Source organism: Bubalus kerabau, chromosome 2 (assembly GCF_029407905.1).
Source record: "Bubalus kerabau isolate K-KA32 ecotype Philippines breed swamp buffalo chromosome 2, PCC_UOA_SB_1v2, whole genome shotgun sequence".
Lineage (NCBI taxonomy): Eukaryota > Metazoa > Chordata > Mammalia > Artiodactyla > Bovidae > Bubalus > Bubalus kerabau.
Window position 1 is genome coordinate 88,029,793 of NC_073625.1, and position 23,103 is coordinate 88,052,895.

The window sequence follows — 23,103 nt, forward strand, 5'->3', positions numbered from 1 at the left end:
AATTATTAAGACAAATTCATTAGATATATTCAAAGCAAATGCTTTAGGTTTCATGTATTGAAACCTTATTTTAAAATGAAATTCTGTGTAATGTTCTTCCCTGAAAACATAAAATGCAGTGTTTGAGATGTATTGACCTGTAAATTGTTTTCTACATCCTCTGCTTTCAACTCATTAAGTGTTTAAAATGTGTGATTAGTAATATCGATATGCTAAGTGGCTTCAGTCGTGTCCGACTCTGTGCGACCCCATAGACAGCAACCCACCAGGCTCCCATGTCCCTGGGATTCTCCAGGCAAGAACACTGGAGTGGGTTGCCATTTCCTTCTCCAATGCATGAAAGTGAAAAGTGAAAGTGAAGTCGCTTAGTCGTGTCCGACTCTTAGCGACCCCATGGATTGCAGCCCACCAGGCTCCTCCTTCCATGGGATTTTCCAAACAAGAGTACCAGAGTGGGTCGCCAGTGATAGCTTTTTCAAAAGCACTATGGTAATAATAGTATGACACAAAATCCAAATTATATAGAGCAATTTCTCTCTAAAATAATTTTAACAAAATCAAAATTTATGCATAAAATGTCAGAATTCTGACAAAACAATATTTTAAACCTCAAAATCCAACATTAGAGTAATGACTTGATAAAAGAGCAACACAATTGAATATTAGCCACTAAAGTAAAAATTATGGAAACTCTTTTAAAATATAGAGTAGGATTTAGAATATTGGTTTAAAATAGAATTATCTAGAATTATGTATATTTAGCAACTGTTTAAAACATAGATGTTTACATATGAAAGGAATGTGCAAAAGTGAAGAGATTTTAGATTTTATATAGATCTTACCTTGAAGTCCGTTTATAAGTGAAGAATCTATGTAGTTAGAGAATACTGCTAAGTCGCTTCAGTCGTATCCGACTCTGTGTGACCCCATAGACGGAAGCCCACCAGGCTCCCCCATCCCTGGGATTCTCCAGGCAAGAACACTGGAGTGAGTTGCCATTTCCCTCTCCAATGCATGAAAGTGAAAAGTGAAAGGGAAGTCGCTCAGTCATGTCCGACTCTTAGCGACCCCATGGACTACAGCCTACCAGGCTCCTCCATCCATGGGATTTTCCAGGCAAGAGTACTGGAGTGGGGTGCCATCGCCTTCTCCAGTTAGTGAATAGATTCTCTTAATTTTCTATTTTACAAAAGTATAGAAGAGGATTCATATAATTTAGATGATGTGTCTGTACAATTAAATAACCATTGAAGAGCTGGAAATAGGAAAGATGGTACCCATATTTTAACCAATAGTCATTCTAAAATGCTGTTGGCATAATTGAATTTCTTATAAGTTTTGTATCATTTGAACTTGAGTGCTAAGCAATTATGAAACAAAATATAATACACTGGTAATACTGCTTTGTGTTATTGTACATTAAACTGAAAATTAACCGTAACATTTGTATACATGAAAAGGACATTTTCCAAATTAGTAATGAATTGATATACTTTTATATACTTTAGTCAACTTCTAATTTGTATTATTCACATTAAAGTTTTAGTTTTTCCATAAAGCACTATTTAATTCATGATTATACTATAATTCCAAGAACATTAATGCTTTTTTCAGCAGGAATTAATACCATTAATTGACTAACGGTAGTTTATTAGTAGTGAATATGACTCAATATACATAGTGAATTGTCAGAACATTTTCTTATTTACCATTTTATATATTTCTATTTTAGCTTATGGCACACACTCTTCTATTTCTCAGCAATTTCTATAATTATCACTCATTTTAAGAAAATATCTTAGTACAGCAATAATACTGTCATTAAGCAGCTGGAATGAGTCTCAAATATAGTTTCTAAAGTACTTAATTTCTTATGAGAACCAACTTTGTCATTCTCACAAATTTAAGAAAGTAGTTTATCCTTAAGATACAAAAACAACTTTGGAAAGTAAATTACCACATTTAATACTTGAGTCTCTCTTAGAAACTAAAGAAACATTTCATCTTGATCATAGAGAATCAGTTTCTTCAAATCCTATTTTCAACTGCATTTAGTACATGTGAATGGATTTTTGAAAATGAACTGGAAAGATACATGAGTTCATAATATACTAATTCAATTTTACTAGTATAGCATTTTTACTTACCTTCATTGGTCTGGAAATTTCTGAAAATGAACTGGAAAGATACTTGAGTTCATAATCATACTTCTAATTCAGGTTTACTAGGATAGGGTTTTTACTTACCTTCATTGGTCTGACATCTGTATCTCTATTTTCCCATAGGAAAAAAAAAATCCTAGTTCTTAATAACACCAATGTAATTATTCATTTGATTTGTCTCTTAATACACACAAACACACACACGTGTGTGCGCACGTGCGCACACACACACACACATTCAGCATTACAATACCAGTAATACCACTTGCAATATCATTACTAAAAACAGTTCAATAATTTTGCAGTGTTTTTTTTTTTTTGATACTTAGAATATGTCCCATTGAGATGTAGGTTAAGTAACTGTCATTTAATGTCATTTTAAGTAGTTCCTCTCAGAAGCTATGCTTTCAACTCAATACAGAGATTTATTTCTTTTAATCTTTTGAGATTGCTCTTTCAGTGTTCATTTGTTTTTTATTATTTATATTCAGAGATGATGTTCTTCTAACCCTGTAGTGACCATCTTAGCCTCCCATCCTCTAAGAGTAACCATTGTTACTAGTTATTATTCTTAAATTTATCCTTAGACATTTTTTTCATACATTTTTCTCCACCTCACTTTTTTCATTTAAAAGTAAATCCTGAAGTAAATTCATTCTAGTATTTATAGATAGTCACAATTCCTTTTTTACAGTTTCATAATTCTCTGGCGAATGTAGCATAGATTTTTAAACCAGTCCCTTATTGATGGGCATTTAAATTATTTCCAGGCTTTACAAATAAATTTCAATGAGTAGTCTTGTAAATATGTCACTTCATATTTGTGCAGTGTATCTTTCAATAGATTCCCAAAGCCAAAGTGTAAATGAACATATAATTTGCCTTAAATTGTTAAATTTCCCTTTATAAAGATTATGCCATTTTGCATTTACACCAACAGTGTATGAAAGTCTTTTCCTCACAGTCTAGCCAACAGAGCCTGGTGTCAAGTTTTTGGATTTTTTTGCCAATTTAAGATGAGAAATGGTATCTAAGTATATTTAGTTTGTATTTTTAAGACTGAATTTTAGTTCTCTATGTAAAAATTCCTTTTGTAAGTAATTTGAATATTTAAAGATGAGAGGTATTTTGTTAGATAAAAAAACCTGCATTGTATACAAGATTACTTTAGGTTAGGACTGGATTGTTAAGATAATGTTATATAAAAAAAGAAGACAGACATGATTCAAAATAAACTTCATAAATTAAATATTTCAGCTTTAGTCAGAAGTCATAGAAACCTTGCAAAAGAAATGATCCTCTCTTTGAGAAGCCAAAATATGCTGTAGTTAAGTTTGCGATGTAACTTCTATAAAGTACTAAAATTTCATTAAGTACTAACTCTTGAAAGAAAGAAAGCTTATAAATGATCATGTAATTGCAGAGGATTTTCTATAGTAGTCTTAGTTTTGAGAAAATATAGAAGTCAAGTCTATTATACTTCATATTATAGCTCAAAACCAAAGCCAGTTTGAGGAAAAATGTTGTCCTCTAACAGAATCAGAGATGATGAGTTATAGTCCTTATTCTTAGACTATCTGAGTTTTTCCTTTGTTCCCTAATTTGTTTCTGCATGCGTGTGAGCTAAGTTGCTTCAGTTGTATATGACTCTTTGTGACCCTCTGGACTGTAGCCCACAAGGCTGCTCTGTCCATAGGATTCTCTAGGCAAGAATGCTGGAGTGAGTTGCCATGCCATTCTCCAGGGGATCTTTCCAACCCAGGGATCAAAAGGGGGTCTTTCCAACCCAGGGATTGAACCTGCATCTCCTGCAGCTCCTGTACTGCAGGCAAAATTCTTTGCCACTGAGCCATCAGTGTATAAATAAATTTTAATATTTTATTTGGATTGAATAAAGTATATCCTGATTATCATATTAATCTGACATCAATAATTGGTGTCCACTTCAACAAGAATTGTGTTTTCCTTGGGAGACAAAATGTTAAAGAAAGCATTGTGGAGAATGATTCCTGCCAATTAATTCTTAGTTATTTTCTTTCTTTTCAGCACCTTCCCTGATAGGTATGGTAAGAAAGGACTGGGCATCCCAAAATAGCATTGCCCTATCATGGCAAGCACCTGCTTTTTCCAATGGAGCCATACTGGACTACGAGATCAAGTACTATGAGAAAGTAGGTCTTATTTGGAGCTTCCTCAAAATGTACATATACATATATATGCATATATATATTGAGTATATTGTTATAGAATATTATTTTACTTTGAAACCTGTTCTTTTTGGCCTATCTTCTTACCTACTATGTCTTTAAATATTCTCTAGTATACTATAGTGCTTATAATTTCTTAATTAATTTGCCTTGTTTTATGTAAGATTAAGGTAGAAGACACAGGATGTACATTTCTATCTTCACTTTCTCTGAGTTTTACAATATAGTGAGAGATTGTATTCATCAGCTTACAGTTTAATGAATATAACATTATTTCTAAAACTCACTTCAGAAAAAATAGTAAAATGGAATTACCATAATCTAAAACAAGTTCAGTGGGCCATATCCTTTCCAATGAATTTAAAGTTATAGTCTGCTAAAATTTGCAAAGTATTATTTAAGGTATAAATGAAAATAGCTGATGAATTCAAAATTGTCTTTCCATTCAGGTCAGCTGTTTTATAAGGTAGCAAGATAAATCTAGTTAATAAATCAACTCTTAACTTTAGTTTCCATTTCTGTCATTAAAATTCTCAATCACTATATTTTCCCTAATTATATACTTCCTTAGTTTTATGACATTCACAAGTCTACTTTCTTTATGCTTTCTCCCTTTCACTCACCATTATGATATCATTGCTATAGATGTTATGGCAGAACATAGAGTCAATTCTGAGAATATGTCCCATTGGGCTGATACTAACCTAGAATATTGATAAAATGAGCATTACATTTAAAAATATTATGTAAAAATTTATATAATTCCCAGTGGTATCTTATAATAAGAAAGAACTTGTTGTGTTTCTATAACTTACTGGAATCAAAGGAACATCACAAATAAATTTAGTTTCCCTATGAAGAAACGCAGGGCAAAAAGAGAAATGGTGGAGAGTTCTGACAAAACGTGGTCCACTGGAGAAGGGAATGGCAAACCACTTCCATATTTTTATCTTGAGAACCCCATGAACAGTATAAAAAAGAAGAGAAATAAAAGTCTATATTTTTCTATTCTACTGCTTCTGAACAAATGTAAGTTTGAAAAGGGGAGAAGTAACTCAGTAGCATGATTATATTTAGTAATTTCAGAATTATGTGGTCAATGAAAGCTATCATTATTATTAACTGACATGGAAAAATCCATAGTCTAAGAAAGGAGGAATTTACTCAGTTTAATTAGATTATAGATTCTGTACATTGGCCTGGCCAGCTTGTGCTCAGAAATCCTGTTGGTCTATCCTTCCAAATGTTACAACCTATGGCATCCTGTCACAGGAATATATATATTTTTCTGTCCATTAATTTAAATATATCTTCATATACTCAAATAATTCAGTTTATTTAAAAAGCAATGTACACATTTTTAAGGAAATCTTCAGAATAAAAATATTTATCTTGTATTATAAAGGTAATATTTCGTACACAGAAGATGAATCTTATTCTATAGTCATTTTTGCTTTATATATCTGAAGATGAAAATAACATAATATTTCCAGTTAAAGAAAAATTGTGCTGATTCTATAAGAAAAGAACCATATTCATCCAATTGGAACTTTAGAAATTAATAATATCCTCAGAGATGGCTACTGACATAATATCCATGTTTTAATAATAGAATAAATAATATTACAAAGGAGTTTATTTTATAAGAAAATGGCAATGATCCATTGCTAATGAATTTAACATGGAGTTGGAAGCCAAGGATTCCTAATTCATGTTCTGACTTTGACTCTAATGCTTGTGGTCAGGAAAAAGTCTATTAATCTCCCTAATCAGACTTCACATTTACAAAAGGAAAATAAAGATACCAACCCTTCTAGTGTGTTGTAAAGATTAATTATAAACAGATCTCATTCTAAAGGAGATCAGTCTTGGGTGTTCTTTGGAAGGAATGAGGCTAAAGCTGAAACTCCAGTACTTTGGCCACCTCATGCGAAGAGTTGACTCATTGGAAAAGACTCTGATGCTGGGAGGGGTTGGGGGCAGGAGGTGAAGGGGACGACAGAGGATGAGATGGCTGGATGGCATCACTGACTCGATGGACGTGAGTTTGAGTGAACTTCGGGAATTGGTGATGGACAGGGAGACCTGGCGTGCTGCAATTCATGGGGTCTCAAAGAGTCGGACACAACTGAGTGACTGAACTGAACTGAACTGAAGGATGGAGAGTATACGAATTCAGTATTAAATATCATTTAAGGAAACATTAGAGAAATATTTGGCCTATATATAATATAATATAGAATCAGAGCATAGGAATTATGTATAAACTAAATAAAAATTATAATGTCTTCATATATAAATATATAAAATATTGGAAACCAGTCAAGATGTTAGAATATCAAACTCTCAGAGAGAATGTAAAATGATTGACAGCATCAAAATGTTTCCCAACTATGACTGCAGATTCTTACTATAAGTTTCTCCTCCCAAGAATTATTTTTATAAAGCTTATCAGTAGAGTAACTTACAATAGAACTCTTAGTTAAAATTGCTAATATTTTTCTTTATTAGGAATCTAAATAATTTTCAGTAAGAAGAATAAGATACAAAGCAGAACAGGTGCAAATGAGCCTATTTGGGTTATTCCCAAATATATGAGAATGAGCCTATTCCCCCATATATTTATATTTTTGTATAATTATATTAATATAGAGAATATGGAAAGGAAACATGCATTTTAGGTGTTATTTATTTTGTTAGAATGGGATGAGGGATGGAAGTACATAGATGGAGGCAAGAAAGAGAGAGCAAGCTAGCAAATATAGATAAATATGGATGGATAAATGGATATATGGATGGATGGAAGAATGGGTAGATTCTAAATAGCTTTAGTAGTTGTCTTAGATCCAGTTGCTTAAAGACAAACTCTGAGATGGGAATTTTTGTACAAGTGATTAATTAAGAAACCTCCTAGGAATACTGGTAAGACAACGGAGAAACAGGATTCTGAGAAAGATGTCAATCAAATTCAGAGTGAGCAAGGAGAGGTCTTGAGTCTAAATTACATCTCAGAGTTCATTCTATGGTGACAAAGAAGCTGAGCTTCCATACTCAGGCTTTATCAATCATTGACAACAGGTTTTGAATGGACATATAGATGTGGTATTCAGAAAAAAGTCATAAGCGCTCTGGTTCTCCACTGTGGTTCCACAAGCCCAAGTTTTGGTGTCTAAAGTAGATGGAAGGCATAAGCCTTTAAAAACAAAACACACAGTAGCTGGGGATGGGAGCAGAAACCGGTAGAGGTGATCCAAGTAGATCTCCTGACACACCAAGTAATAGATAAGGCACCTCAGTGCTCAGTGAGCTATGATAGAATTTTACTCTTCAGCCTGTCATGATATCCATAGTCTCCACAGTCTTTAATATTGATGCCTCCATCTTCAATTTAGGCATTTAAACTTTACATTTCCTTTCAATCAAAGATACACTGTATTGCTAACCTTAATTAATACACAAATAATTAATATTTATACCATTCTTTGAATAATCTGTGCTGTCTTAAGTTCTCATTGTGTTAGGAGAATTACTTTGTAAATTAGAATAGAAGTTAAGTGACTTCCAACCAGTCCATCCTAAAGGAAATCGGTCCTGGGTGTTCATTGGAAGGACTGATATTGAAGCTGAAACTCCAGTGTTTTGGCCACCTGATGCAAAGAGCTGACTCATTTGAAAAGACCCTGTTGTTGGGAAAGATTGAAGGCAGGAGGAGGAGGGGATGACAGAGAATGAGATGGTTAGATAGCATCACCAACTCAATGGACATGAGTTTGGGTAAACTCCAGAAGTTGGTGATGGATAGGGAGGCCTGGCGTGCTGTGGTTCATGGGGTCGCGAAGAGTCGGACACGACTGAGTGACTGAACTGAACTGAACTAAGCGATTTAGAATGTGAGGTGTCTACAAATGTCTGAGATCAAACACATATTATTGTTACCAGTGACCTTTGCTTAGAAAAAAGCACTGGTCTAAGTGTTTGGACATTTAAGTTTGACTTAGACCTTAAGTTTCTTATTCCTGTTTTCTCATCTATAAAATAAGGGTTCAGAAAGATAATCTCTTCCATTTTTAGCTATTTTCAAATGCTACTATGTTTATGTTTATACAGTTATATAGATATACTATCTTTCAAATAACTTAAGTGTGCTAAAGTTAAATATACAGGCACATTTTTAAAAATAACTCACTACAGGGAACAATAATCTTCACATCATAATTATATATAAAAATTAAAACCTAGCTATGATTGTCTTCTGTGTCTGTATGTGTGTGTGTGTGTGTGTGTGTGTGTGTGTGTGTGTGTGTATGTGAGATGAGCAGACTATGGAGAAGAAAATCTATAGCTTGTGGGTTATAATTAATTAGATATTCTCTATTCAGTTAATTATACTCTCCAAATTCTTGGCCACATTTTCATACTTAAAAAGTGTTTTAAACTTACATGAATATACTATAAATATGAAAAGGCACTTAAAATAATGAAGAAATTCAAGTATAAGTCACAAAAAAATTATATTTCATATTTACTCACTAACAATATGTTTCTTCAAAGTACAGCATACTTATACTGGAAACTGTTAAAAAAAATGACATCAACTTAGATATACATGCTTTATATAATGGCCTTCCCAGGTGGTTCAGTGGTAAAGAATCTGCTTGCCAATGCAGGGGACAAGCAGATGTGGGTTCAACCCCTGTATCAGGAAGATCCCCTGGAGAAAGGCATGGCAGCTCACTCCAGTATTCTGGCCTTGAGAATCCCATGGACAGAGGAGCCTGGTGGGCTACCGTCCAGGGGATTGTGAAGAGCTGGACACGACTGAGTGACTGATCACACACATGCATGCTTTATATAATACTTCATGAAGCAGCTGATCTTATTTCCAGGAACTGCCAAATGGGGTGGAAGGCAGGGAGCAAGAGATAGGAGAAAGGATAAAGAACAAGGGAGAGAAAAAATAGAAAATATCTATTCTACTATAGCCACATAGTCAATATCATTTAGAGTGAGAAGGAACAAGGAAAGAAGTATAGAGCCCAGAGTTGGCTTGGCATTTGGGGATAGGCTAACTGGGATATACTGTGTCATCTTTTTATTTTTTTTTAAGTGAAGTATAGTTGATTTAAACTGTTGTGTTAATTTCTGATGTACAGCATGGTACTCAGTTATACATACTTATGGATTAGTTTTTAATATTCTTTTCCATTATGGTCTATCCCTGGACATTTACTATAATCCCCTGTGCTATACAGTAGGACTTTGTTGTCCATCTATTCTATATGTAGTAGTTTGCATCTACTAAGCCAAACTCCTAGTCCATCCCTCCCCTATGTTTCCTTGGCAACCATAGGTCTATTCTCTATGTCTGTGAGTCTGCTTCATAGATCAGTTCTTTGTGTCATATTTTAGATTCCATGTATAAGTGATATCATATGGTATTTTCTTTCTCTTTCTGACTTACTTCACTTAGTATGCTAACCTGCAGTAGCATCTATGTTGCTGCAAATGGCATTATTTTGTTCTTTTTTGTGGCTGAGTAGTGTTCCATAGTATACATGTACTATATCTTCTTTATCTTTTTATCTGTTAATGGACATTTAGGTTGTTTCCATGCCTTGGCTATTTTGAATAGGGCAACTGTGAACAATGAGGGAGCATGTATCTTTTTTATTCATAGTTTTGTCCAGATGTATGCTGAGGAATGAGATTGCTGGGTCATATGGTAGCTCTGTTTTTGGTGTTTAAAGGAACCTCCATGTCATTCTCCATAATGGCTACAACAATTTACATTCCTACCAACAGGGTAGAAGGGTTCCTATTCCTTTAAACACATCTCCAGCATTTATTCATAGACTTTTTCTTTTTTTCTGCTGTTCTGGCTCTTCATCGTTGAGGGCTTTTCTCTAGTTGCAGTGCACGGGCTTCTCATTGCAGTGACTTCTCTTGTGTGGAGCATGGGCTCTAGGGTGCGCGGGCTCAGTAGTTGTGGCACATGAGCTCTAGAGCATGTGGGTTTCAGTGGTTTGGACAAATGTGCTTAGCTGCTCTGTGGCATGTGGAATCCTCCCTAACCCAAGGATTGAACCCATGTCCCCTGCATTGACAAGCAGACTCTTAATGACTGGACCACTAGGGAAGTCCTGTAGACTTTTTAATGATGGTCGTTTGGACTGCTGTAATGGTACCTTATTGTAGTTGGGATTTGCATTTCTCTAATAATTAGTAATGACAAGCATCTTTTCATATGCTTACTGACCATCTGTGGATATACTCAGTTTTTGGTCCAGGAGAGCTTTTACAAGGGTGCAAAAGTTACCTACATTTTAGTTTTCAGACTTGGTACTCCAGATGAGAGCAGTTCAATCTTGGGCTTAAAAAAGTTATTCCCATGTAGCTAAGACCTCATCTGTTCCCAACCCCTCAGTCTCCAGCTTCAATATGTTGCAGACCCTCCTGCAGTCAATAAATATCAAAACTCTAATTGAATATCAAATACACCTTTCCATTAGTTCTGTTCTTTTTTTCTGCTTTATCCTTTGTGTTCACATTCTTAAAGTTTCTTCTTTTTTCTCTATCAATAATAGTACTTTTCTCTATCTTGCTTCTTTGTTCTTTTATTATATTTATCAAAGACAGACTTGATTAGTCAGTTATATATATATATATGTGTGTGTGTGTGTATATATATATATATATACACCTTAGAAAAGGTAGAGGAACGAGAGAAAGCAAGCAGATTCCAGTAAAACTTTTACTTCTGCTTCATTGACTACACTAAAGCCTTTGACTGTGTGGATCACAACTGTGGAAGATTCTTAAGAAATCTTCAGACCACCTTACCTGCCTCCTGAGATATCTGCATGCAGGTCAAGAAGCAACAGTTAGAACTGGACATGGAACAACGGACTGGTTCCAAATTGGGAAAGGAATACGTCAATGCTGTATATTGTCACCCTGCTTATTTAACTTAAATGCAGAATACATCATGTGAAATGCCAGGCTGGATGAAGCACAAGCTGGATCAAACTTGCAGGGAGAAATATCAATAACCTTTAATATGCAAATGACACCATCCTTAAGGAAGAAAGTGAAGAGGAACTAAAGAGCCACTTTATAAAAGTGAAAGAGGAGAGTGAAAAAGCAGGCTTAAAACTCAACATTCAAAAAACTAAGATCATGGCATCCAGTGCCATCACTTTACGGCAAATAGATGGGGAGAAAATGGAAACAGTGAGAGACTTTATTTTCTCGGGCCCCAAAATCACTGTGGATGGTGACTGCAGCCATGAAATTAAAAGACGCTTGCTCCTTGGAAGAAAAGCATGACAAACCTGGACAACATATTAAAAAGTAGAGACATTACTTTACCGACAAATGTCTATATAATTACAGCTATGGTTTTTCCAGTAGTCATATATAGATGTGAGAGTTGGACCATAAAGAAAGCTCTGAGTGCAGAAGAAATGATGCTTTTGAACTGGGGTGTTGGAGAAGACTCTTAAGAGTCCTGTGGACAGCAAGGAGATCAAACCAGTCAATCCTAAAGGAAATCAATCCTGAATACTCATTGGAAGGACTGATGCTGAAGCTGAAACTCCAATACTTTGGCCACATCATGTGAAGAACTGATTCACTGGAAAAGACCCTGATGCTGGGAAAGATTGAAGGGAGGAGGAGAAGGGAATGACAGAGAATGAGATAGTTGGATGGCATCACCAACTCAATGGACATGAGTTTGAGCAAGCTTCTGGAGTTGGTAATAGACAGGGAAGCCTGACATGCTGCAGTTCATGGCGTCTGAAAGAGTCGGACATGACTGGGTGACTGAACTGAACTGAAACTCACGAGGCAGGGATTTCTTTTGTCCATATTCATATCCTTAGCAATCAGAAAGGCACATAAATGATCATTCATAGACGATGGTAGTTGGCCAATTTTAGGCCAGGTATTTTTAAAACATTTATTTTTAATTCAAGGATAACTGCTTTACAATGTTGTGTTATCTAGTTTGAAGTTCTGGAAATTCTTATACATCGACATGAATCAGCTATAGGTATGCATATGTCCCCACCTCTTGAACCTCCCTCCCGCCTCTGACCCCACCCCACCCCTTTAGGTTGTCACAGAGCACTGGGTCGAACTCCCTGTGTCATACAGAAAATTCCCGCTGGCTAACTGTTTTACAAATGGTAATTGTATATGTTTCAATGTTACTCTCTCAATTTGTCCCACCCTCCCCTTCCCCCACCATGTCCACATGTCTCATCTCTATGTCTGTGTCTCTATTCCTCCCCTGTGAATAGATTCATCAGTACCATTTTTCTAGGTTCCCTATGTGTGTGTTAATATATGATATTTATTTTTCTCTTTCTGATTTATTCACTCTGTATAACAGGCCCTAGGTTCATCCACCTCACTAGAATTGATTCAAATTTGTTCATTTTTAAGGCAGAGTAATATTCCATCATATATAGATAGATAGATAGATATACATATATATACCACAAGTTCTTTATCCGTTGATCTGTTGATGGACCTCTTGGGTGCTTCCATGTACTAACTATTGTAAATAGTGCTGCAATGAACATATGTCTTTACAATTGTGATTTTCTTAGGGCATATACCCCATAGTGGGATTGCTCAGTCATATGGTAGTTTTATTCCTAGTTTTTAAAGACATCTCCATACTGTTCTCCATCATGGCAAGATGAAAAGACAACCCTCAGAATGGGAGAAAATAATTGCAAATGAAATAACTGACAGAGGATTAATCTCCAAAATATAAAAGCGCTTCATGTAACTCAATATCGGAAAAACAAAATATGCAATCAAACAATGGGCTGAAGACCTAAACAGACATTTCGCCAAAGAAGACATTGTTGTTGTTCAGCTGCCAAGTCGTGTCTGACAATTTACGACCCTGTGGACTGCAGCATGCCAGGCTTCCCTCTCCCTCACCATCTCCCAGAGTTTGCCGAAGTTCATGCCCTATGAATGGATGATGCCATCCAACCAGCTCATCCTCTGTCACCCTCTTCTTCTCCCTGCCATCTTTTCCAGCATCAAGATCTTTTCCAGTGAGTCAACTATTGCATCATGTGGCCAAAGTATTATTAGAGAAATTCAAATCAAAACTGCAGTGAGGTATCACCTCACACCAGTCAAAATAGCCACCATCAAAAAATCTACAAACAATAAATGCTGGAGAGGGTGTGGAGAAAAGGGAACCCTCTTGCACTGTTGGTGGCATGTAAATTGACACAACCACTATGGAAATTTCTTCAAAAAAGCAGGTATTTTTTAAAGTGTTTTTTATGTATTAAGTAATTCAATTTCAATACCAACCATTTGAGATAAATACTATTACTTCCCCCATTTTACAGATGAAGAAAATAAGGTACAGGAAAGCTAAGTAACTTCACCAAAATAACCCAGGCAATTAAGTGATTCTTAACATGTAGTTGCATCCCAATTGGATGTCTCAGAAAAGTGCTTTCTGCTGATGCTGATTTTCTAGGTTCCCTGAGGCAGACACTTCATTACTCTCTGCTGCCTGTTTTGCATCTATAAAATGGCAGCAATAAAACATACCTACCTCACCAGGGTGTTGTACAGCTCCACTAATTACCAGCTGGTACCTCATTTTGCAAACATGCATCCCCCATAATAGTTCATTATTCTTACATCCAATATTTAAAGACCTGTGACTGGTAGTCTTTTCTTTATAATTCTCTCATTATTTTTTTTTTATCACAGTCAGCAGTTTTTAGATTTTGTTTAAGAAATTTCATCATAAGGAAGGAAACATTTCTTGTATACAGATGGTCAGTAATTATCTATATAAAATACTGAATTTAACTTGCCATTGTTTCACCTACTCTACCAATTATAGAATTAAGTACTTATGAGGTTTATATAAAAATACATAATTTCATGTCTGAACTGTTTTCTTTAAAAGGTAAGGAAATTTGTATGAAGCTCTTCATTGTGGGAAATATTTTCATCACTCAGGGATGATTTAAAGTTTCTTTTCATAGGAGGTTAAATTCTTGATGGAAGTTAAAGTGTTAGTCACTCAGTCATGTCCGACTCTATTCTACCCTTTGGACCCTAGCCTGCCAGGCTCGTCTTTCCATGGGATTCTCCAGGCAAGAATACTGGATTGGGTTGCCATGCCCTCCTCCAGGGGAGCTTCCTGGCTCAGGGATCAAACCACATCTCTTTCTTCTGCATTGGCAGGCGGGTTCTTTACCACTAGTGCCACCTGAGAAGCCCTAAAAGTCAAAGACTTCTCAGTAACCAACTCTTTCTTCCTTCTCTGCCCTCTTTCTCAAGATAGTTTTCTTCCCTGAGAAAACAATTCAATAAATTCCTTTTTTTCCTAAAATATGTAACCAGTAAATCTGCATGTTTGATTAAAAATATATGAAACAATTATTATAGAAATAATAAGCTACCAAAGAAAAAATCCTTCTTTCTTTCCTTATAAAATAATCAGTATACTTTTCTTATTCTCGTTTGTTGTACTTCCTTCACTTAAGTGTTTGCTGAAGGACGTTTTCTCTTCACTTCCACAAATGCTATTTTAGCCTTCACCAACTGTTTAGGTACAGAAACAGCTCATTCATTCTCTGCATCCTCCTTCCCCAATGACCACCTACATTGGTCCATTTTGTTATCTAAATGTAAACTTGCATGTAAATGGAAACAGGTTTTTTATATGGGAACTAATAAAAGTGTTATTGATGAAAAGACATAAGGATTCCCTGAATTACAGGAGGAACTTGTTGAAACGGAGGTCCTGATTCAGCTGAGCTGGGGTTAAGAGAGGGTGGGATGAGGCTTTACATTTGGAACAGCTCACAGGGAATGCGAGTGCTGCAGCTCCAAGCTTAAGTCTCTAAATGCCCTGCTTCTCCATTGTTGTTGTTGTTGTTGCTAAGTCACTTCAGTCGTGTCCGACTCTGTGTGACCCCATAGACTGCAGCCCACCAGGCTCTCCCGTCCCTGGGATTCTCCAGGCAAGAACACTGGAGTGGGTTGCCATTTTCTTCTCCAATGCATGAAAGTGAGAAGTGAAAGTGAAGTTGCTCAGTCGTGTCCGACTCTTAGCGACCCCATGGACTGCAGCCCACCAAGCTCATCCATCCATGGGATTTTCCAGGCAAGAGTACTGGAATGGGGTGCCATTGCCTTCTCCAGCACCTCACATTAAAAGTGTGGATAGGGACTTCTCTGGTGGTCCAGTCATTAGAACTTCGCCATCCATTGCAGGGGGTGCAGGTTTGATCCCTGGTTGGGGATCCCACATGCCTCGTTGTCAAAAATCCAAAACATATAACAGAAGCAATAATATAACAAATTCAATAAAGATTTTTTAAATGGTCAACATAAAAATAATCTTTAAAAAATAAGTGTGGATAGAAGGAAAATAACCATAACACTATAAACATAGATGTGAATTTAATATTACACCATCTTTATAACTAGTTAGAACCTCTGTAGATGTTACATATCTGTGTGATATTTGAACCTAATATATTAAACTGAAGCAAAATATAATAAATAAAGGACTAAGTCATTTCAGAGGTAACTGAGTGTTTCTAATGGAATCAGCAAAGTCATGAGCTGGTGAATAAAAGTTTTGTTTTGTTTTTTCCTCTCTTTTTGTAATTTTTATTCATTGTCATGTCCACCACAGAGAAATTGGATATGAGCATTTGGTACTAATTAAAACACCATTACCTGATAAAAAATGGATGGCAAGGGAATTTACTGATACAAACACTCATTATGGAGATTTCATAGCCAATTTCCATGTTGTGTAGCAAACACCACACTGGGTAGAAGCCTGTCTGGTTTAGTGAGCCCAGGGAGTCCCCACAGTGCCTGGAGCAAAGATTCTCATGGTCGCAAAACTGGGACTGGTGCCAGCACTGCATCAACAGCAGCATCTGTATGGCCTGAATGTATCTAAATAGAAAGAAAGTAAAAGATATTTTCACTATTGCATTTAGTAGAGGGTTTGCATGCACATGAAAATTATAATTGTCTACTGACTCCTCTACCTTTAAACTGTCTCTGATTTCATAAGAATTATACTGCCTCTTGTTTGATTTGAAAAATAGATTTGTACAAAATGACAGAAGCTAGAGTTAGCATGCCAAAGATTTTATATATCTAATTGAGGAAAAATTAAAGTTAAGTAAATAACTAAATATTCTTCATTGAAGACTTTAGAATACATCTAAATTTATAGAGTGAAATGGAGATTATAAGCATAATGAGTATCAAAGTTTATATTTTGATTTCCAAGGACCTTAAAACAATACCCTCTTCACTGTGCTCAGACAGCCTGGATTCTTTTGGTGTATGTAGTTACTGGGAGTACAGTCTTAGTGCTGATGTTGTAATACCAGATAAGGCTGCTCATTAATCATATTGCTGCCAACTTGCTGTATTTCAATCAGTTCTAAATTTCATAGCATTTTAATTCAGCCTCACATCCTAAAGTCATAATCAGTTCCTTTGATATTCCTGGTCAGAATTTTCTTAAATTGCTTCCTCATCACTTTAATGAATTCCATGTCTTCATCTTATTTTTTATGAAGTTAGGTTAAACTAGGTTACTTTCAAATTCTGAAATTCTGTGATTGTGTAAGCTGCTTATTATTTTATTGTTTCTTGCTTTGCTATACAAGGGAATAAAAAATAATCAAACAAGAGTAATAAAGCAATGAGATAATTCATTTTTCAATGAAAGTATAAAATATTAAAAAAAATTATGGGAAGCACATTAAGGTCTCAAAGAGTGAAAAACTAACTCAGTTTCTTCAACAACCTAAAAATCTACATATTTTACAATCAAGTTTTATATTTCTAAGAAAAGAGAAAAATATAAGGTTATTTTTAAAAGATTAATTACAGCTCTTATAAATTTCCACCTCCTCTTAAATATTATTTTTTGGAGGGGAAAAATAATGCAATGTGACATATAGCTTGGAGTAGAGGTTATAGAACCCACAATATCAAATTATAAAAGGAAGAAAGTGAAGTTGCTCAGTCGTGTCCCCATGGACTGTAGGCTACCAGGCTCATCCTTCCATGGGATTTTCCAGGCAAGAATACTGGAATGGCTTGCCATTTCCTTCTCCAGGGGATCTTCCTGACCCAGGGATTGAACCCAGGTCTCCCGCATTTTAGGCAGACGCTTTACCATCTGAGCCACCAGGGAAGTCAAATTGTAAGCTAATCACAAATATCCCTTTAAGTATAGAATACTAGAAAGTATCTAGGTTAATGCTCACAGGAATCAGGAAAGCCTTGGAGTATGCAAAATTAGCATTTTTCCTTTATAGTTTCATTCCTTCAGAAATTTTTTTCTGAGGAGTAACAAGGACACAAATTCAAACTTCCATTAAATTTCTGATCTAGTTTGGTGAAAATCAGACAAATAAAATCCCATAGACAGCCACCAATTATTTGAGTGTGACATTGCCATGAATTCAGACTACATACAGTCAGCCTTCAAAGAGTTGCTCTTCCATTTAATGGAAAATGTAAATAGAATGTTTTTACTTTAGAAAGCCAAACATATAAGTCAGATATCTAACACTCTATCCTAAATGATGAAAGGGTAAATACTACTATATATATATATACACACATATATATATATAGTAATATATATATACTACTGTAGGTAAATCTTTCCAGAATTTCTAATATAAATTTCAAGCTAAGAACTGCAGCTCTGGTTAAGTTATATTATCTAACCCTTAGCAAGTTTTCCCTGATCACTGTCCTTATTAAAGTAAGATTTGCTCATTTCAAATGCAGTTAAAAATGCAACCATATTTTCTGCCTATTTTTAAAACAAATACAATTTGGGGCTAGAAGTACAAGTATAATTACCAGTTTATAAATTTACTTTCTCTTTTCTGATACTGTACTTCTATTTTTTCATCTGGCACTTAATAAGATAATCTGTAAATTGAACAGAGATACATTTATTTCTTCTAAGGATTTTGAAACCTGTAATTTATGAAAGATCACATGAAGTTTTTGAGAGACTTTCTGTACAACACAAGGTGGCTGTTTACAGAGAGCATTTTCCTTCAGGGATTTAATAGGAAATGCTAATACAGAAAATATGGGTAAGGGAGAGTTAGCAACTTTTCTTGGCAGTCAGATGAGAATTAGGTGGGGTTTCCACCATGGATGCTGCTGCTGCTGCTAAGTCTCTTCAGTTGTGTTTGACTCTGTGCAACCCCATTGATGGCAGCCCACCAGGCTCCCCCGTCCCTGGGATTCTCCAGGCAAGAACACTGGAGTGGGTTGCCATTTTCTTCTCCGATGCATGAAAGTGAAAAGTGAAAGTGAAGTCGCTCAGTCATGTCCGACTCTTCTGCGACCCCTTGGACTGCAGCCTACCAGGCTCCTCCGTCCATGGGATTTTCCAGGCAAGAGTACTGGAGTAGGGTGCCATCGCCTTCTCCCCACCATGGATAGTTCACTCCAATAAATGCTTTTGTGAAAGGTGTGTATGTATTTGTTGTTGTTGTTGTTTTTAAGTTTTTATTTTTTGATGTGGACCATTTTTAAAGTCTTTATTGAATTTCTTACAATATTGTTTCTGTCTTATGTTTTGCTTTGTTTTTTGGCTGAGAGGCATATGGGATCTTAGCTCCCCAACCAGGGATCAAACCTGCATTCCCTACACTGGAAGGCAAAATTTTAACCACTGAACTGCAAGGGAAGTCCCTGTATATGTTTTTAAACTGTACATTAAAAAAAAAATTTAATTGAAGGATAATTGCTTTACAAAGTTTTGTTGTTTTCTGCCAAATATCAACACGAATCAGATACAGGTGTACATATGTCCCCTCCCTCTGAAGCTCTCTTCCATCTCCCTCCCCTTCTCACTTCTCTAGGTTGTTGCAGGGCCCCTGTTTGAGTTCCCTGAACCATACATCTAATTCCCATTTGTATCTATTTTACATATGGTAATGTAAGTTTCCATGTTACTCTCTCCATATGTCCCACCCTCTCCTTCCTCCCCCTGCCATGTCCATAAGTCTGTTCTCTGTGTCTGTTTCTCCATTTCTGCCCTACAAATAAATTCATCATTGCCATCCTTCTAGATTCCACATGTATGCATTAGTATATGATGTTTATCTTTCTTTCTGACTTACTTCATTCTGTATAGTAGGCTCTAGGTTCATCCCCCTCATTAGAACTGACTCAAATGTGTTCCTTTTTATGGCTAATATTCCATTGTATATATGTACCACAGCTTCTTTATCGATTTATCTGTTGATGGACATCTAGATTCCTTCCATGTTCTAGCTATTGTAAAGAGCTAGAATATGCAATGAACATTGAGGTACATGTGGATTTTTCTGTTTTGGTTTCCACAGGGTATATGCCTAGTAGTGGGATTGCTGGGTCATATGGTGGTTTTATTCCTAGCTTTTTAAAGAATTGCCATACCATCTTCTATAGTGGCTGTATCAAGAATGTTACATTCTCACCAAAGTGTAAGAGGATTCCCTTTTCTCCATACCCTCTCCAGCATTTATTGTTTGTAGGCTTTTTGATGATGACCATTATGACTGGTGTGAGGTAAAATCTCAAGTTTTGATTTGCATTTCTCTAATAATGAGCAATGTTGATCATCTTTTCATGTGTTTGTTAGCTATCTGTATGTCTTCTTTGGAGAAAGGTCTGTTTAGGTCTTTTCCCCACTTTTTGATTGGATTGTATGTTTATCTGATATTCAGTTTTATGAGCTGCTTGTATAATTTTGGAATTTAATCCTTTGTCTGTTGTTTCATTTGCTATTATTTTCTCCCATTCTGAAGGTTGTCTTTTCACCTTGTTTATAGTTTATTTTGCTGTGCAAAAGCTTTCAAGTTTAATTAGGTCCCACTTGTTTAATTTTGGTTTTATTTCTGTTACTCTAGGAGGTATGTCATAGAGGATCTTGCTTTATGTCATCATGTGTTCTGTCTATATTTTCCTCTAAGAGTTTTATAGTTTCTGGTCTTACATTTAGTTCTTTAATCCACTTTGAGTTTATCTTTGTGTATGGTGTTAGGAGGAGTTCTAATTTCATTCCTTTGCACATAGCTGTCCAGTTTTCCCTGCACAACTTACTGAAGAGGCTATCTATGCCCCATTGTATATTCTTGCCTCCTTTGTCAAAAGTAAGGTACCCATGCTGCTGCTGCTGCTAAGTCGCTTCAGTCATGTCCGACTCTGTGCGACCCCAGAGACGGCAGCCCACCAGGCTCCCCTGTCCCTGGGATTCTCCAGGCAAGAACACTGGAGTGGGTTGCCATTTCCTTCTCCAATGCATGAAAGTGAAAAGTGAAAGTGAAAGTGAAGTCGTGTCCGACTCTTCGCGACCCCATGGACTTCAGCCTACCAGGCTCCTCCATTCATGGGATTTTCCAGGCAAGACTACTGGAGTGGGGTGCCACTGCCTTCTCTGAAGGTACCCATAAGTGTGTGCATTTATCTCTGGGATCTCTGTCTTGTTCCATTGGTCTATATTTCTGTTTTGTGCCAGTACCATACTGTCTTGATGACTGTAGCTTTGTGGTACTGTCAGGAAGGTTGATTCCTCCATCTCCATTCTTCTTTCTCAAGACTGCTTTGATATTCAGAGTCTTTTGTATTTCCATATGAATTGTGAAATTTTTTGTTCTAGTTCTATGAAAAATTACATTGGTAATTTGATAGGTATCACAATAAATCTGTAGATTGCATTTGGTAGTGTAGTAATTTTCACAATATTGATTCTTCCAACCCAGGAAGTGGAATATCTCTCCATCTGTTTATGTCTCTTTGATTTCTTTCATCGGTGTCTTATAACTTTCTGTATACAGTTCTTTTGTCTCCTTAGGTAGGCTTATTCCTAAGTATTTTATTTTTTGTTGCAATGGTAAGTGGGATTGAATCCTTAATTTCTCTTTCTGATATTTCATTGTTAGTATATAGAAATGCAAGTGATTTATGTGTATGGCTTTTGTATCCTGTGACTTTTAAGCAGGGCATTTTTAAGCACAGTTTTTATTAGACTCCGTAGTTTTCAAAATTTTGCAATATTATAAAGAGAATGCAACTTTCTATTTAAGAAATATAAAAGCTTCTATGTGCCTCTGCTGCCTGACTTGATTTGCAGATTTTTGCAGCTGGAGGGAATGTCTAACATGCAAGGTTTGTAGTGTATCCAGAGTTAGGAAACATGTTCTTCTGGAGCTAGGCAACCCTTGTTTACTGGGAGGCCAATATTTGATTTTATTGGATAAATTAGAAAAAAAAATGAGTTAGAAGTTAAAATAATGGACAAATTCTTAGAAAAGTACAACTTTCCAAAACTCGATCAGGAAGAAATAGAAAATCTTAACAGACCCATCACAAGCACGGAAATTGAAACTGTAATCAAAAATCTTCCAGCAAACAAAAGCCCAGGTCCAGACAGCTTCACAGCTGAATTCTACCAAAAATTTAGAGAAGAGCTAATACCTATCCTGCTCAAACTCTTCCAGAAAATTGCAGAGGATGGTAAACTTCCAAACTCATTCTATGAGGCCACCATCACCCTACTACCAAAACCTGACAAAGATCCCACAAAAAAAGAAAACTACAGGCCAATATCACTGATGAACATAGATGCAAAAATCCTTAACAAAATTCTAGCAATCAGAATCCAACAACACATTAAAAAGATCATACACCATGACCAAGTGGGCTTTATCCCAGGGATGCAAGGATTCTTCAATATCCGCAAATCAATGAATGTAATACACCACATCAACAAATTGAAAAATAAAAACCATATGATTATCTCAATAGATGCAGAGAAAGCCTTTGACAAAATTCAACATCCATTTATGATAAAAACTCTCCAGAAAGCAGGAATAGAAGGGACATACCTCAACATAATAAAAGCTCTATATGACAAACCCGCAGCAAACATTATCCTCAAAGGTGAAAAATTGAAAGCATTTCCTCTAAAGTCAGGAACAAGACAAGGGTGCCCACTTTCACCATTACTATTCAACATAGTTTTGGAAGTTTTGGCCACAGCAATCAGAGCAGAAAAAGAAATAAAAGGAATCCAAATTGGAAAAGAAGAAGTAAAACTCTCACTGTTTGCAGGAGACATGATCCTCTACATAGAAAACCCTAAAGACTCCACCAGAAAATTACTAGAACTAATCAATGACTATAGTAAAGTTGCAGGATATAAAATCAACACACAGAAATCCCTTGCATTCCTATACACTAATAATGAGAAAACAGAAAGAGAAATTAAGGAAACAATTCCATTCACCATTGCAACGGAAAGAATAAAATACTTAGGAATATATCTACCTAAAGAAACTAAAGACCTATATATAGAAAACTATAAAACACTGGTGAAAGAAATCAAAGAGGACACTAACAGATGGAGAAATATACCATGTTCATGGATTGGGAGAATCAATATAGTGAAAATGAGTATACTACCCAAAGCAATCTATAGATTCAATGCAATCCCTATCAAGCTACCAACAGCATTCTTCACAGAGCTAGAACAAATAATTACACAATTTGTATGGAAAAACAAAAAACCTCGAATAGCCAAAGCGATCTTGAGAAAGAAGAATGGAACTGGAGAAATCAACCTACCTGACTTCAGGCTCTACTACAAAGCCACAGTTATCAAGACAGTATGGTACTGG

At 35.8% G+C, this 23,103-nt stretch overlaps 1 protein-coding gene across 1 annotated transcript in view; it reads left to right on the forward strand.

The window, feature by feature from the left end:
• Positions 1-23,103, forward strand: part of EPHA6 (EPH receptor A6) — a 1,024,550-nt gene that overhangs the window by 633,258 nt on the left and 368,189 nt on the right. Inside the window, exon 6 of the mRNA XM_055567870.1 lies at positions 4,209-4,333. Within this exon, the coding sequence (XP_055423845.1) occupies positions 4,209-4,333 (125 nt within the window). The remainder of the gene's footprint in view (positions 1-4,208; positions 4,334-23,103) is intronic.